The sequence below is a fragment of the Ictalurus furcatus genome, chromosome 2 (assembly GCF_023375685.1).
Source record: "Ictalurus furcatus strain D&B chromosome 2, Billie_1.0, whole genome shotgun sequence".
NCBI lineage: Eukaryota > Metazoa > Chordata > Actinopteri > Siluriformes > Ictaluridae > Ictalurus > Ictalurus furcatus.
In genome coordinates, this window is record NC_071256.1 from 20,935,730 (window position 1) to 20,954,184 (window position 18,455).

The following is an 18,455-nucleotide window of genomic DNA, read 5'->3' on the forward strand; positions in this document are numbered from 1 at the left end:
AGACACACCTTGCGGTATTAAGTTTAACGATTAATCGAACTTTAATTTAAATGACGATTGATCATGGGAATTTGTGGAAATTGACATCCCTAATTGAAAAGCATTAGACTGGAAAAGGTTACAAAGCTATTACAAAGGCTCTGGGACATGAAACAACCACAATGAGAGCCATGATCTTCGAATGGAAAAACTTGGCACAGTAGTGAACCTTCCCAGAAGTCGACAACCTTCCAAAATTCCTCCAAGTGCATAGCAACTACGTATCCAGCAAGTCACAAAAGAGCCAAGGACAACATCAAAGGACCTACAGGCCTCTCTTGCATCAATAAAAGACACTGTTCTTGACTCCACTATCAGAAAGATACTGGGGAAAAAATGGCATCCACAGAAGCATGGCGAGGCAGAAACCATTGCTAACCCAGAAGAACATTAAGGCTTGTCTGAATTTTGTCAAACACACCTTGATGATCCTCAAACCTTTTGGGACAATATTCTTTGGCTTGATGAATGGAAAGTGGAACTGTTTGGAAGACAGGGGTCCTGATACATTTGGCATAAACCAAACACAGAATTCCACAAAAAGTACATCACACCTACATTCAAGCAAGGTGTTGGAAATGTGATGGTGTAGGGATGCTTTGCTGCTTCAGGGCCTAAGCAACTTGCAATAATTGAGGGAAACATGAATTCTGCTCTTTACACAAAAATCCTAAAGGAGAATGTGCGGCCTTCAATCAGTACGTTTACATACTCCGATATTAATCCGATTAAGACAATACTCTGATTAAGAAACTACCATGTAAACAGCAATTTTTTATTACCTTAATCCGACTAAAGTCATACTCGAAGTAAACACAAATCGAATTAAGACGTGGAGTATTCCTGTTTTAGTTGCATTATCGGAGTGCATTACAGACATGTACACACCTTAATCACACTATTAGCGTTGTGTGGGAGTTTCTGGACAGGACACGTACACATACGGCAGTGCTCAACCATTTGACGGCAAACAAGAGAGCACGGCTGCATTCGAAACCGCATACTTACCTGCTATATAGTAGGCGAGATACATGTATTTCAGCTAATATATAGTAGGCAAGTAAGCTGTTTCGGACGCAGCCCATGGCTTCAAGCAGTCGTCTATTAGCACTTAAAATAATTAACTGAACTTGAAGCTTTCATAAAATTAAAAATGAAACATCCAAATCTGTATACGGTACCATAATGAAGACGAACTGTATGTTGATACGTGAAATTCTGGAGGGAACGTCAGACGGCGCATCACAGGGACATAATGACGTGTGCTGTTAATCGCTCTATGTTCTATAACGTGTAAAACGGGAACATGAAAGGAATATTCTAAAAGCGACTCATGTAAACACTTTAATCACAATATTGTCTTATTCAGAATAAGATCAATAATTAAATTATTGCTGTACATGTAAATGTAGTCAATGAGCCAAGGCATAGGAGTACGTACTAATCCTACAATAAGTGAAAGACTGATCTCCAGTTATCAGAAGCATTTGGTTGAAATTATTGCTGCTAAAGGTGGCAAATCAGATTTTAAGTTAAAGGGGGCAATAAATGTTTCACATTGGTGACAGGTGTTTGATAACTTTTCTCACTTCAATTAAAAAATAATGATAAAAAAACTGTATTGTGTAATAAAACCTATATTGTAATTTTCACAGTTTACATTAGCAAAAAAATAGACCAGTCACATCAAAAAGAAAGTATACCCCTACATTTATCACACCTTCAAATCCATAAAATTAGAACCAAGTGTTCAAGATTGGGTGCCAGTGACTAGAACCTGCTTAAGGAGTGCAGGTGGAACCTGTTTTATACCCCTCTCATACTTAGTGCCTGGTGTTCCCTTTGTTATTTAGATGTATGGTATCATGCCAAGATCTAAAGAGTAAGGCCTTCAGAAAAAGATTGTGGATGCCTATGAGTCTGGCAAGGGATTTAAAAAGATCTCCAACTTACTTTAAATGCATCATTCCACTGTAAGGAAAATCATCTACAAATGGCCCAGATTTCAAATGGCTATCCCAGCAACTTCAGTATAAGAGCAGACCATCTGATGTAAAAACAACCCCGAAATTTCATCACAGGATTTGCTAGTAAGTCTGGCAACTGCTGGTGTCAAATTAGTCAAAAATTCTAGCAAGCCAATGTCAGAGACTGGTGGACAAATTTATGCAAAATGCCTACAAGAAGTTATTTCTGCTAAAGGGGGCAATACTAGCTTCTGAGGCCAAGGGTGTACTTACTTTTTCCACAGAAGAATATCACATCTATTGATATTTCTATTGAAAAAAATATTTTTTCACATGGCACTGTGTGTATATTTTTTTTTATATACATACAGACATACACACAAAGCACTGGAACACCTGCACAGCTACACATTCATATAATTATCTAATCAGCCAGTCATGTGGTAGCAGTGCAATGCATTCAATCATGCAGATGTGGGCCAGGAGACGATCGACTATCAAAATAGGGGTCCCTGTGATTTTGCTCATAGCATGTTGGTGTCAGATGGGCTGGTCTGAGTATTTCTATTGCTGTTGATCATCTGGGATTTCCATGCACAACAGTATCAAAATATTGCAATCAGGAAACATCCAGCAGGCAGCAGCTCTGCAGACAGTAACACATTCTTGATGAGATAGGTCAATGGAGAAAGGCCAGACTGGTTTGAGCTGACAGAAAGGCTACAGTAACTCAACCACTATATACAATTGTGGTAAGCAGAAAAACATCTCAGAATGCACAACACGTTGAACTGTGAGGCAGAAGACCACGTGGGGTTTTGATTTTTTCAGCCAAGTACAGATAGCTGAAGTTGCAGTGGGAATAGGCTCACCAAAACGAGACAGTGGAAGACTGGGAAAATGTGGCTTAGTCTGATGAATCTCATTTCTGATGAGGCACATGGATGTTAAGGTCAGAATTTGGTGCCAACAGAATGAATCCATGGACCCTATGTGAATATTGTTGCTGACCATGCACATCCTTTTATGGCCACAATTTGCCCTTCTTCTTACAGCTACTTCCAGCATGAAAAATGCACCATGTCACAAAGCAATTCATCTCAAACTGGTTTTATGAACATGATGAGTTCAGTGTTCTTCAGTGGCCTTTCCAGTCATTGGATCTGTATCCAATAGAATACCTTTGGGATGTGGTAGAACAGGAGATTTACAAAATAAAAGTGCACCTGAAAATCTGCAAGACTTGCATGATGCAATCACATCAACATGGACCAAAATCTGAAAGGAATGTTTCCAACAACTTGAAGAACCCATGCCACGAATAATTGAGGCATGGCTTTATTTTGAGAGCAAAGGGAGACCCTACCCAGTATTAATATAGTCTTTTTAATAAAGTGCTTGGTGCAAATACTACTCTAATATTTTGAGATATTTTTGATTTCCATGAGCTGTAAGCCATAATCAAGATTAAAACAAAAAAAGGCTTGAAATAATTCACTTTATGTGTAATGAATCTAGAATGCATGAAAGTTTCACTTTTTGAATTAAATTACGGAAAAAAGAACTTTTCCACGATATTCTAATTTTTTGAGACGCATCTGTACACACACACACACACACACAGCCATGTGAAAAAATAAGTACACCCCATGGAAATTGTTGGCGCTTTTTTTTTTTTTTTTTTTTTAACATATTTGGAAAAGCAAACATTTGATCATCTTTGAAACCGTATCTATTAAAAAGTTGATGTACTTGAACAAAATCACTAGGAAATTTATTTTTTCAATCATTTATTCAACAGAAATATTAATAGATTTTCTGTGGAAAAAGTAAGTACACCCTTGGCCTTGGTACTGCCTCCTTTAGCAGAAATAACCTATTGTAGGCATTTTGCATAATTGTCCACCAGGGTTGCTGGAATTTTTTAGCACACTTCCATCCAATATTCTTTAGGTTGCAAGATATTTCAGGCTTTTTCTTACATGTACTGACTGTTTCAAATCCCCACACAAATTTCAGCGAGATTCAAATCCAGGGTTTGTCTAGACCATTCCATAAGCTTCCATTTCTTCTTTTTGAGCCATTCCTTAGTGAATTTGCTAGTGTGCTTAGGATCATTATCCTGTTGAAAGTTCCACTTTCGGTTAAACTTCAACTTTTGGACAGATGGCCTCACTATCTTGAAGCACTCTTCGATGCAGAATTCATAGTTGAATCAATGAATGCAAGCTGTCCAGTCACTGAAGCAGCAAAGCAACCCCAAACCGTAGCATTTCCACCACTGTGCTTCACAGTTGGTATGAGGTGTTTCTCCTGAAAAGTTTCGTCTGTCCAGAGCACATTATTCCAAAAGGCCTGGTCTTTGCCTATATGCTCATTAGCAAAATGTAGTCTTGCTCTAATGTTCTTTTTAGACAGCAAAAGCTTTTTCCTGGCACACCTCCCATGCAGGTCAAATTTGTGCAATTTCTTTCTGACTGTACAAACATGCACTTTAACACCATTTAAAGTGCATTCCAAGTTGCAAGTCTTACTAACAGATCCTGTAGTGAAATTTTGTGGTTCTTGGAGAACTCTTTTTGCAGACTGTCTGGTCTTGGCTAAATTTGCTGGGACAGCCAGTCCTGGACAACTTGGCAGTCATTTGAAACCTGTGCCACATGTAGACGATTGTCCTTACGGTGGAATGATGTATTTCAAATAATTTGGAGATCTTTTTAAATCCCTTGCCAGACCCATACGCATCCACAACCTTCTTTTCCTGAAGGCCTTATAGAACTCTTTAGCTCTTGGCATGATAACACCATTCACCTCAATAGCAAAAAGAAAACCAGACACTACATATGAGAGGGGTTTAAATAATATGGGTACCACCAGCACTCCCTAAGCAGGTTCTGATCACAGGCACTAGGGCTGGGAATCGAAAATCTATTCTAATTCTGGAATCGGATACTTAAGGTCAGGAATCGGATACTCTGTATAAAATTAAAACTTCTATTCCACTTACTGATTCCTGTGTCCACATTTTCAGACAGACCGGCTCTTTTTTTTTTTTGTACGTCATTTGTGTGCACCTGACCTGGCGATCTGCCTCCTTCCTCGCTAACCTGCATCATGTAAACGACAGTCCTAATGGGCCGCGAGAAGCGCTCGAAAGTGTGGCTACACTTTGTGAAGTCAGAAGCCAAAAAAGCTAAGTGTAATATTTACAATAAGCTAATATGTTGCAAGAGAGGTGTCACCATCAACATGCCAAAGTAACGGCGGTTGATTCACCGTATAGATTTACAACAGTGCACCGTGTTTGGTGCTTTGCATAGCCTGAGTGCCCTATCATCATTAGCCAGAACTTGTATGGTGACAACTCCACCAAACGTTACCTGTGAGATGCCGTTCTCCCTCACTGCCAAGGGAAAGCTGACAAAAGAAAAAACTGAGGAGTGTCACAGGTCAATCACAACATTCATAGTCAAAGGGTTGCATCCCTTTTCAGTTGTTGAGTCGCCCTCATTTAGTTAGGTGTTAAAATAAAGCCAAAATACATATTTTTTTTTTATTTTTTAAACATTTGGTTGCAGCCAACAAGTGTTGTGTATTAAAAGCACTTTAATTTAACAGGTTTGTACACATACAGCTCCTCAGTTTTTATGTAGTCTGCTGATTTTTATTCATGGTATTCAGTTGCAACTAAATGTTTTGCAAAAAGAAACACAAAATAAATTTAATTGAAAATCTAATCTGTTTGATTTTTTTACCACCTTGGAATCGAAACTGGGAATCGATAAGCAGAATCGGAATTGATAAAATTTAAAATGATACCCAACCCTAGCTGGCAACCAATACTGAATAACTGATTCTAATTTTAAAGATGTGGAGCTGTGAAAAATGTAGGGGTGTACTTACGTTTTATATTTGTGACCGATCTGGGTTTTTTTTTTGTTAATTTAAATTGTGAAAATTACTACAAAATGTCAATTTGTGTCATTTATTAGAGTGCATCAACTTATTAATAGGTACTGGTTTCAAAGAGGTGAAATGAGAAATGTTTGCTTGCCCAAATATCTTCAAAACTTTTTCTTTTTAAACCAACAATTTCCATGAAGTGTACTTATCTTTTTCACGATTCTACACACACACACACACACACATCAAAGTGCCCTCCAGTAATATTGGCACCCTTGGTAGAAATGAGCAAAGGCGGCTGTGAAAAATTGTCTATTGTTTAACCTTTTGTTTGAAAAATTCACAAAAATACTCTGCTCTCATGGATAAACAATTGCAAAAAAAGTTTTATGAAAAAAAAATTAAATATAGGTGTGCAGCAATTATTGGCACCTTTTTATTCAATACTTTGTGCTTCGTCACTTTGCCAAGGTAACAGCTCTGAGATTTCTCTTATAATGCCTGATGAGGTTGGAGAATACATGGCAAAGGGACCTGAGACCATTCCTCCATACAGAATCTCTCCAGATCCTTCAAATTCTGAGATCCACGCTGGTGGACTCTCCTCTTCTGTTCACCCCACAGGTTTTCAATCGGTTTCAAGTCAGGGGACTGGTATGGCCATGGCAGGACCTTGATTTTGTGGTCAGTAAACCATGTTTGTGTTGATTTTGATGTATGTTTTTGATCATTGTCATGCTAGAAGATCCAACCACAGCCCATTTTAAGCTTTCCGGCAGAGGCAGTCAGGTTTTCATTTAATCTCTGTTGATATTTGATAGAGTCCATGATGCCATGTATCCTAACAAAATGTCCAGGTCCTCTGGCAGAAAAGCCGCCCCAAAACATTAAAGACCATGGACATGAGGTACTTTTCCATATGGCTACCTCTCTGTGTGTGCCAAAACCACCTCTGGTGTTTATTGCCAAAAAGCTCTATTTTATCTGACCATAGAACCCAATCCCATTTGAAGTTCCAGTAGTGTCTGGCAAACTGACGGACACACGAGTTTGTTTTTGGATGAGAGTAGAGGCTTTTTTCTTGAAACCCTTCCAAACAACTTGTTGTGATGTAGGTGATTTCAGATTGTAGTTTTGGAGAGATTTCTTGACCTCAAGACATAACTAACTACTGCAATTCTCCAGCTGTGATCCTTAATAGATTTTTTGGCCACTCCAACCATCCTCTTCACAGTGCGTTGAGACAATTTAGACACACGTCCAATTCCAGATTGATTCATAACATTTCCAGTTGACTGGAACTTCTTAATAATTGCCCTGATGGTGGAAATGGGCATTTTCAATGCTTGTGCTATTTTCTTATAGCCAGTTCCCATTTTGTGATGCTCAACAACCTTTTCCCGCACATCACAGCTATATTCCTATGTCTTACTAATTTTTATGAATGACTAAGGGAATCTGGCCTATGTATTACCTCATATTTATACCCCTATGAAACAGGAAGACATGGTTGAACAATTTCCTGTTCCTAGTCACCCAAGTGTACAAATTTTTTTTAAATATCAATGGGAATATACTTCAAGCATCTTTTTCTCAAACAAATTCATAGGGGTGCCAAGAATTGTTGCACACCTTTATTTAACAAAGATTTTTTATAAACCTATTACGTTTGCAATTGTTTGATATCCATGAGAGTATTTGTGATTTTCTTTTAACAAAAGGTTAAACAAAATTTTTCACAGACTTCTTTGCCCATATTTACCAAGGGTGCCAATATTAGTGGAGGGCACTGCATATGCGCATACATACACAAACATACACACACATGTTTTATGGTGCAATGATAAATCACGATAAATACAGAGGGAAAGAACTCTGAAGATCCATTGTACAAAGTTACGATTAAAGCACGACAGTCAATACAAAAAATAGTGACCCAGTATCATATACATATCAGAAAATCAAATTAATAAATGACTCCAAAGTTTTAATATATGTCTCTCCCTTTTTGGAGTGTAAAGAGGATTTGTATTTCTTTATAGTTTTGGGAAATAGAGTTTATTATAAATAAGTTCATTAGAAAATATTGTGAGCAGGTACAAACAAAAACACCTGCTGGAATGGGTGAGATTATTCAGAATTCTTTCAAGGGGAGACAAGAATGGGATTTAAAATAATAAAAAAAAAAAGGGACGGGACCAAACAAACCCCAGTCTTGCACATGCATTCTAGTTTGATATAACAGGGTGATGTTAGCTGAAGTGATATACCCTGCTGTTGGCAGACTCATACATGTCGCCCTCCACCTTTCGGGCATAAGCAACCAAGTTTTCCATTCGTCTGTCCTTCAGTGCTGCAGGATCTGGGGTGGGGAATATGGCTTGAACTCTATGTGAGATTAAACAAAAATAGGGAAAGGGAGACTGTGTTAGATCTGCATCCCTATTTAAATGGACAGCTGAACCACATGTTAAACAAAGGCTAATATACGTGACTAGCTTAGAATGAACAAAAGCTAAATTAGTTCTATACTTTATATTGAAGTGATTAATCCACTCACAGTTTGTGCACAAGGTGGTTACGCAGATCCTGAGTGACATGTTCATGCCAGGCCTTCTTCATGCCAGGCATAGAGGGTGCTGCTGTTGATGGCAGATTCCCCATTCCACTCGCACCATCTGGCATCAGCTGGCTGTAAGAACATTATATTTAGAGATTATACAGTATAGCTGAAGTCATAAAATGTGAAAAGAAATGTAAAAATGTTATTTCTGACAAGCTTGCATATAATAACTGTACACTTGGTGTACTGTAGGGAAATATTTCATTAGGAAGTGGAAAGTATGGGATAAATTCACAGCACAAAAGTGGGAACAATATTACAATATCATTCTACTATAATTCTACTATCAGTGTACCATGGCTCCAGTAAATAAATTTAATAGCATAGGTGTCCTATAAATAAAAGTTACTGACACCTCAGTGTCAAGCTTTTATTTGCTGTCATGAAATGGAAATATTGTACTCTGATCAGTTAATCATAGTAATTCCTACTACCCAGGCAGGGGTACTCAGTTACGTGATAAATAAAATACCAAAGCACTACTTTTAAATGACCATAATAGTATATGCTTTATCTCAATCAACATACATGCTCATTAGTTGGTTAAATCTATAACATTTACTATAATGGTTATATGGTAAAAAGTTAAATACATGAATGTTCAAGTTATCATTCATGTCACCAACGTTACCTGGCTAGCTTGTTGCTAGTTCATGAGATTTTGGTGCTCGGACATAGCATCAATAGACAAACTTTTATGAAGGTGTCCATTTTTTTCTCTGCTTTGTAGCTAGAAAGGAAAATTATGCAACTCTGAACACCACCTTCCCACATATGAGGCAAGTCAAATGCAGCATGAGGTTAGAGGTGAGAGGTGAGAAGGAGTCAGACTCACTTGTTGTTGAGGGATGAGGGAAGGGGTGAGTCAGTGTGGAGATTCGTCTGATCAGAAGTGGGAACGCTCATACCATTTCCTCCCAGGTTCATCTGATTAGTGCCTGAAAGGCCAGCAGAGACCACACATGTGCACGCCCCACACACACAACACACACCAAATGTGATGAAGTTTTGCTTTGGACGGTTAACCAACAAAGGCATTTATGACACTGAAATGGATGGTGTTAAACGAAACATTTATGGACATTTATGGTTTAAGGAAATGCAGTTATTACAGATACAGATATTACAAATGCAGTTTTGTGTGTGGTTTTACACAGTGGTCAATAAGCCAATTTTTCTATTTACAGCATTTGACAGTATTCACATTTAATGCAGCTCTAAATTTGATGTTGGTAAATAACAAAAATTCCCCATATCCAGCTTAAAATTCATAACACACATTTTACATGAAGTGATGTTCAAAAGTGCAGCACAAATCTTGGTCTGGCACGCATTACCCAGAGAGTTCATGGGACGAAGCGGCTGCTGATGTGGCTGTGTCTGTGGGGTCTGCTGGCCCAGAACCTGTGCCTGCGTTTGTGTGGCAGACTGGTTTCCATACGGGAGGCCAAGAGCCGCGTAGGCTCTCTTCATGGAGCTCGGATCTATATTTGTGGTGTTGCTGATCTGCGCACTTGGTTGGCTAGGACCCACCGTTGATATTCCCACAGGCACTTGCAGGCCAGCGTTAGTTGGATTCAACATAGCTACGGAACAACAATTAACAAAAACTTTTTAATTAATTAAGAAGAGGAAGGTTACAGATAAAAACACTCAATACCTCCCCACAAGTATTTATTGACTAAATTATGCATACTTGAGGGCTGCACAATACTGCTTAAAATATTGGCAATGTTGTTCAATATTGGGATTTTATAGCACTCTATAAAACAATTATGCAAACTTTGAAATACAATAAATACTGTTACATAGTTAAGTTATTCAAATAACATTAAATACTAAACAAAAAATAGACAATAAATGTATGACTGATCGATTACTGTGGTGATTCCTTTAGTCTTTAGTTAAAACTGACCTCACTAATTATGTCAATTATCTTTAGCTGAGAAAGCCAAAAATTATAAACATTAAATATGATTTATTATGCACATATATATACACATACACACACACACACACATATATATAACTATATATATATATATATATATATATATATATATATATATATATATATATATACACACACACATACATACACATATATATATAGTGTATATATGTGTGTATATGTATGTGTATATATAACTATAAATATATATATATATAGTTATATATACACACACATACATACACATACATACATATATATATATATATATATATATATATATATATATTTATTGTGTATATATATGTGTATATGTATGTGTGTGTGTATATATATATATATATATATATATATATATATATATATATATATATATATATATATATATATATATAAAATGTTATCTAAAAGTAATACTTTTCCCCATTTGAAACACATTATGTAAAACAAGACGTATAATACACCTGTCTGCAGGAGTACAAGTTTAGATAAACTGGTAAACCTCTTGCTTCTATTGCATCTACTCATGACAACCAGTCAACCACCAGCTTGACAGATGAAAAACCACACCCCTTCCCCAATGGTGCCAGGTTACAGGTCTGTACTGTGCTACTTTGCGTCCACATTAAGCCAACCTACAGGTGGCAGCATTAACAAGCTACGTAGTAGTAGTATAGTATTTTACTATAAAACAGTACCAATACCCACTCAAGCAGTACAGCAACAACAGCGGACAATAGCAAATAGCTAGTCAGCTAATGTTAGTTATATGAGTGATAACTCTAATGTTCATGATTACCTTCTCAAAACAGCTATTAGTATGGTCAAATGTTATAGATTTAGTACCGTGTTTATAATTAATTGATCTAAAGCCAATATTGCTATAAACTCACTTAAAAGTAGAGAAGCGGCACTTCACACTGTTCACAGTGTGATTAGCAACGGGAAGGAACTGGTAGAAGACTACACAGAATTGACCAGCAGTAGGTTTAAGTCAAGGGGCATTTTCTGTGGCCTTTACTGTTTGGAAGTTGCAAACCTGTCTTGAACACAGCATTAGACTAAAAATATTAACTCACAATTTCCAATCTCTGACAAGGAAAAACCTACAAAAAGAAAAGAAAAAAAAGGGTCTCCTCAATTCGGAATTCCTAGTCTGGAACTTGAGGTCCTCTTCTCAACTCCAAGTTCAGCAAGTGACATCAAATCACAAAGACTGCACACAACATCAGCAGCAGACCAAGTAGCACGTTTTATATAAATTATTCTGTATATACAAGCATTTGCTTTAAATCAGTCAACATAGACATTCAATTGTCAAATCTACACCAGTGACAATGTAGTTCACTGTATTGATGAGGAAATATATACATCACCCACCACAGTTAGCTGTGACTTTGCTCAGCACTGTTAAACTAATTGTTGCTAACAAAAGATGAACATGGAGGCTTTCATTGTTTTTCTCCTTGAGAGCATAAAGGTAAAAAATTGTGATATCGAGCTCTGACATCCCACTTCCAAGGTCAAAGCGCACCTATTATGGGTTTGAAACGTGCCTAATTTTGTTTTAGAGGTCTCCTACGATAGATTTACATGTATCCAAGATCAAAAAACACTTTAATGCGCTCATAATTTAAATTACAGCATTACCTTCCACCACCCAGTGTCATAAATGACTCTTTAAATGATCCGTTCTAAAGGATTAATTCTAAACTCCTTTCAGATAGCATACTCTGCTCTGATTGGTCAGATGTCCCAGTCTGTTGTGATTGGTCTACCACTGTCAGCGAACAGCCGATGAAGACCAGAGGTGGGGCTTTTTGTTACAAACCTATGTATGTTAGTACAGGAAGTAAGTCTGGAATTACTAACAACTTGTTTCAGCTGTTCAGAATCAGTTCCTTATTTTGGGACTCAATAACTCTTTGTCGTGCACTATGATTTTTGAAACTTTGCAAACTTTTTACATTCACAAACAGCTCTATAACACACTACATGAAAGGTAATATCTGAAAAACCATAATAGGTGCCCTTTAAGTCAAAGGGCCTGGAAATCAACATCATTATGTAGCATTGTAGAATTTAAACTGTGGGCCCAAGATTCTTGTTTAAATGATCTGAAGCAAAATAAATGGAGCAAATAAGTCAATAGATAAGGTTGGTTGAGTTGTTTTGCTTTAATGCCTTATAATTGTTCATAACCCAACAGACTGACAGATCATTGTCAGCTGTGTCACTTTATTCTATACTCGGTTTTGTAAGGCTTGAGAGCAGAGACATGAGTTACAATCAGTAATAAACTGCTTAAATTGTTTAAACTTGGAAAAAAATTCCCACCCCTATACAAATTTAAAGAGGTATGTGGTTATGAAATCAGAAATGGCTTTGGTTTGGTACCAGCGTGCATCATTAAATAGTACATCAAAACATATAGTGCAGCAACAACATAGCTTCTGGATAGAAACTGTTTGTGTTGTGTAGTTCAGGCTGTCTAGTAGCGCCGCTATGATGGCAGTTTGACAAAGAGGAGGTTGCTTGAATGCTTGGTGTCAGCAGCAATTTTCATTGCCATCATCTTTTCCCTGATAGTGTATAGGTCTTTGATTTTGGTGAGTTCACAGCTGATGAGCTTCTCAGTCAAGCAGACTACTGACTGTAGTCTGGTCTTACAGATGGAAGAAGCAGAGGGGAAACAGGCTGTGATGGAGGTATTGAGCACACATTTCAGGATGGCAGAGTAAAATCTTTTCAGGACTGGTTGATATACAGTGAGCTTCCTGAGTTGTCAAAGAAAGATCAGCCTTTGCTATGCTTTGTTGAGGATGGTGGTGATGTTAGCCCAGTTCAGTGAGCTGGTGATGGTGGTCCATAAAAATCTCAAAAACTCAACCTTGGACACAGCTGAAATGTTTATTGTCGGGGTTGGCATGCAGAGGGATGCTTATGGAAGTCAACCAGCATTTCAACAGGCTTGGCAGTAAGCTCAAGGTTTTTATGGGCACACCATTCTACAAGATGGTCTGTCATTTCTGTGGGTAGTTTCAGCATTGTCAGAGAGAAGACCCATTAAAGTTGTGTCATCTGCAAACCTGATGATTTTGCTGGAGCTCCATGTTGTGGTGCAGTGCAGTCACTACCTTGTAGTAGTCCTGTATTGACCGACATGGAGCCTTAGAGGTACGGGGGTCAATTTCACATACTGCTTAATCTTGTCAGATAATTATCGTTCCACTGACAGAAGTTAGAGGGTATGTTCAGCTTTATGAGTCAGCTGTGGAGTAGGTCAGGAACACCAGTGGTCTCCACAAACAAAATCCTTGCTTAGGTGTTAGGGGAGTCCAGGTGCTGTAGGATGTAGTGAAGGGCACAGGTTCACTGAGTCCTCAACTGAGTGGTGTAGGCAAACTGTAAAGTGTCAAGAGGGAGTCTGTATGTAGAGTGATTCTTCAGGTTGGACAATATCAGTTGCTCAAAGGACTTATGGACCGATGTTAGAGCAAATGTTATGTAATTCTTCAGTCCTGTTGTCATTTTTGTTGAGCGACACAATGTTAGATACTTTGAAGCAGTCAGGGACCCTACATAACTGTAGGGAGGTGTTATATATGTGGATGAATACAGGAGCTAGTTAAGCTGTACAGTGTTATAAGATACCAGATGAGACATCATCTGGTCCAGCTGCTTTCCTGTTAATCTGCTTGCTGAAGATCTTGTAAACATCCTCCTGCTTCACTGACCATGATGATGGTTGAGTGGAGGGAGGATGGAGGGTGACAGGGTGTGACTCGTTTGTCTTTGGTGTGAAGTTTGAGGGGAGAGGATGGAGGATGGAAGGTGTCAATGGGGGAAGCCTTCTTTCTGCTCACACTGAAATTGCAGAGTCTCTGCAAGGTGCTCCAGACAGCCCTGCGGTTATTTCTGCAAAGCTGCTATTATAAACGCCAACCAGGATCTCAGAATCAAATTTTATGAAATGAAGTGAACTGAAAGGGCTTCCATGTCTGAGGAACAGAGCGTTAAAATTTTAGAGACATTGGTGCACCAGCGGTTGTTAATGTAGAAGTAAACGCCACCTCTGTACGACTTACCACACAGTGTGTCCACTCTGAACAGCCTTGGTTTAGCCATGATTCTATGAAGTAGAAAGTTGAGATGCAAGCAAAGGCCTTGTAAGATCTAACAAGGATTACAAGTTAACCTATCTTGTTAGCAAGGGAGCACACATTGGAAAGTCAAAGCTCTGGAAGTGAAGTCCGGATGTCTTTATACCACCAATGAGCTAATGCCTCTGTACGACCTGTGTGAGCGCATTTGTTTATGCCAGCATCTTTGTTTACCATCGGTTGGTGATCTAAAGGCAAATCGTCCACTTCGCAGAGAAAAATGGTTAATTCTAGTAGTAAGTTGTACTTCAGTTTCAGAAGTTCCTCTTGTGAAAAAAAATTAAAATTCTGTCTGTGGGCACATAATACACAGTACTGTAGTACAAAACAAAAACAAGTAGTAAAAACAAAAATAAAGTTGTGTAATGTAAGTAAGACATAAACAAGTATTTAAGACATAAAATAAACAAGAAAGAAAAAAACCCAAGAAAGACAACGAGAACTGAAATGTGGCTGCCCTGTCAGGCGCCACACAGTTGCCAGTGTTTTGTCGGTTTGATGGTGCACCAATACTACAACCTTTTTTTTAAATTTATTTTTATAATGTAATTAGCCAGAATGACCTTTTATTGATTTGCTCCAGTATTAGAAAGTTAGATAAAACTATTTTACGCCAATCGCAACTATGAGAAAAGTTAACAATTCACGTATATAGTCATGCATTTCAAGCATTCTTCACAGAGTTAAACATCTGCCCTAAGAGTTCCTTTCTAAACAGAAATAAGTCCAAGGGAAGTGTTTGTGGTAATGGCACAGTGGACTGAGATCAGGTTAAAAGAAACACTGGCATATTATTTGAAGTGAAGAAAAGATAATAAATTTCCAGTAAGTCTCAACATCAGTGGAATTCAAACCTTATCATCATCATCATTCTCATCATTATCCTCATATCATCCTGCATGATTAATGCGGTCACTGTTCAGCTGGATAAACTAAAAAGCCTTTTGAGTTCACATTTAACTACTGGAATATCATGTTTTCATGATAATCATGTAATCATACAAGGAATTCATATTTAATTTACAGCAATCTGTTAAGACAGACGATGACTGTTGGAGGGCTTTTCAAAAACAGGAACTCACGCTGCTGGTTTCTCTTATCGCTGGCAGTTTTCAGAGGCAGACAAACAGGACAGTCGTGACGAGTACAGTTCTTCCAGTGAGAAATTATTTGCCTAGAGGATGCACAATGCGCCACTGAAAAAGATAGACAAAGAATGTAAAGATAAAAGTATAGACAAGAGGCTTCACGCAATAATTTTTTCTTTTAATGAATGAAACTCCTGGGATTTTAATTACTTTGCAAGGGCTTGGAATTTGCATAAATGTCCACCTGGGAAAAATTGAATACACCATGTATATGCATTTTAATAAAAAATGTATAGAAAATAATGATGCATACACACAAAACTAATGATTAAAAAGTGGATGGGATTATTATCCCATCCACCCCATTCCCATCCCACCCACCCACCCCTTCCCATTAGGGCAGTGGTGGCTTCGCGGTTAAGGTGCTGCGTTACTGATCGGAAGATCGGGGGTTCAAGCCCCAGCACTGCCAAGCTGCCACTGTTGGGCCCTTGAGCAAGGCCCTTAACCCTCTCGGCTCCAGGGGCGCTGTATCATGGCTGACCCTGCGCTCTGACCCGAGCTTCCTGACAGGCTGGGGTATGCGAAGAAAACAATTTCACTGTGCTCTACTATATATGTGACCAATAAAGACTCATTATCATTATCATTATGTAGAGCAACTACAGCCCACAGCTTACAGATTCCGAAAGTTTCCAGCACGTTCAATTTTGTTAGCAATGAATTACACAGCATGAATCCCTCTGCAACCAATTGCAAGTACCGTAAGGAGTTGCTGAGAGGAAATTAAATCCATTTACTCTCATATGCAGATCCTGAATCCAGCTCAACATTCATATTTGTGTGGGAGAGCTATGGCAAAATGTAAGTACAAGCACAATGTTTCTGTGAGGAAACAATTTGGCATGTCATATCCAAATAGTTGTCAGGAACGGCAAAAATAAAAACAAACACGATACTTGCCAGGGTATAAAAATAAAAGAACAGTCCTTGCTACCCACATCTATCCGACCAATATTTCCTCCATTTTCCCCCTCTCAAATTTTCTTGTTACTGTGAAAATAGTCACAATGGACAGCTCTCGCATTCATTTTCATGAGAAAACTGGGATCAGGATAAATATGAAAGTCATGACCAAATAAATCTAGTCATACAGGCACAATTATTAAAGCTATATTTAATTCAGATTTTCAGCAAATGTAGGGAAAGGCTTTTCCTCCTTAAAAAGAAAATTAACGAAATGTTTATCAGCACACACTTACTCACCTTGGCAGGACTTGCCAGCCTGACAGTGGGTCATATGATTTAGGACGTTCTTCATGGTGCGGCAATGGGGCAGCGCACAGGACCGCACCTCACCATTGGCCTGTTCACGTCGCTGGCACTTGTGAGCATGGAGCAGCAGAACCAGCTGCTGTTGGATCAGCTTTCGCTTCTCCGGATCGGCAGTGGGAGCTGCGGGAGCCCCCTGGCCTGGCATCATATTCACAGTGGGCACCTGCTGATGGAGCTAAAAAGAGGAAAAGGGGGGAAAAAAGACAATTTAGGGATCAAGCCATGCAAAGTACAAAAGTTGTGTTCTTGTGAACTTAATCAATTTTATTTTTATATATATATATATATATATATATATATATATATATATATATATATATATATATATATATATATATATATATATATAGACACACACATATACATACATACACACAAACACACCTGCATGTAACTTTAATGAATGAGTAGCAGATGAGAACTTCATGATTCATTTATGATGTGGCTATTTTTTGACGACACTGAAATGCAAGCATATATTCCAAGTGGTCCTACACTAGATTACACTTTCTATACTAAATAGCATTGTTTGTTTTGTTGCAAATATGTAAATGATAATCCGCTGATTGATATTCCATTGTATTTATTGTGCACCTAGCATATACACGCATAAGAATTCTTAACCTCTTATTCAAATAGTTAAGTGCCCCATTAGTTTAATAAATTCCAAAATTAGAACTTAAAGGATTTAACTTTAAAGAAGTATTTGTTGCAGTGGCCAAACCACCAAATACCTTACATTGATGGAACACGTTCAAAATATTAGATCAAAAATATTATATATCCGTTGCTGCAGTGAGTGCTGGTGCTTATAGATATTATGGATTAATCTCAGTTAGCCAGTTCGCAAAAAGTGTGAGAACAGCTTAAAGACGTAAATACTGGCTCTCTTCTTCTTCAGTGATAAGCGGACTTCAGAAACTGAAAGTTGTGCAGCGCCACCTTGTGTACCGGGGTATTTATGCTTTTCAATAAACACCATCTACTGTCGGAGTGAATATGCACTTTCATTCAGCGCCTCGCCTGTGTTTAAAGCCTGGGTGTGAACACAAAAAAAGCACTGACTTGGCAGAACACTGCTTGCAATGAAAAAACTACTTTTGATTTTTATTGCTGACTTATTATTGTGCAGTATACTGACCTATTATAGACTGTTATATAATTTGTAATCATATAATAATAATAGTAGCAATTTGTTATTGTATTGTTTGTTAGTGTTGTATTGTTGTATTATTATTACTTAGTATCATTAAAATGTTATGTTAATGTGCTATGCAAAGAAAACGAAATGCTGACGAATGACTATGCTGTTTTTGCCTTGGCTCAAACAACTCTAAGAGTGATGCGTTTATTAACATAGCAAGCACTCTTGACAATGTGTGAATA

The 18,455-nt window shown here is 37.9% G+C and overlaps 1 protein-coding gene across 2 annotated transcripts in view; it reads right to left on the bottom strand.

The window, feature by feature from the left end:
- Positions 1-18,455, bottom strand: part of crebbpb (CREB binding protein b) — a 99,927-nt gene that overhangs the window by 43,570 nt on the left and 37,902 nt on the right. For both annotated transcript variants that reach the window (XM_053652818.1, XM_053652810.1), the window contains exons 4-9: positions 17,001-17,244; positions 15,729-15,842; positions 9,870-10,118; positions 9,368-9,470; positions 8,470-8,601; positions 8,180-8,297 (exon numbers count right to left, since the gene is read on the bottom strand). In XM_053652818.1, coding sequence (XP_053508793.1) covers positions 8,180-8,297; positions 8,470-8,601; positions 9,368-9,470; positions 9,870-10,118; positions 15,729-15,842; positions 17,001-17,244 — 960 coding nt within the window. The remainder of the gene's footprint in view (positions 1-8,179; positions 8,298-8,469; positions 8,602-9,367; positions 9,471-9,869; positions 10,119-15,728; positions 15,843-17,000; positions 17,245-18,455) is intronic.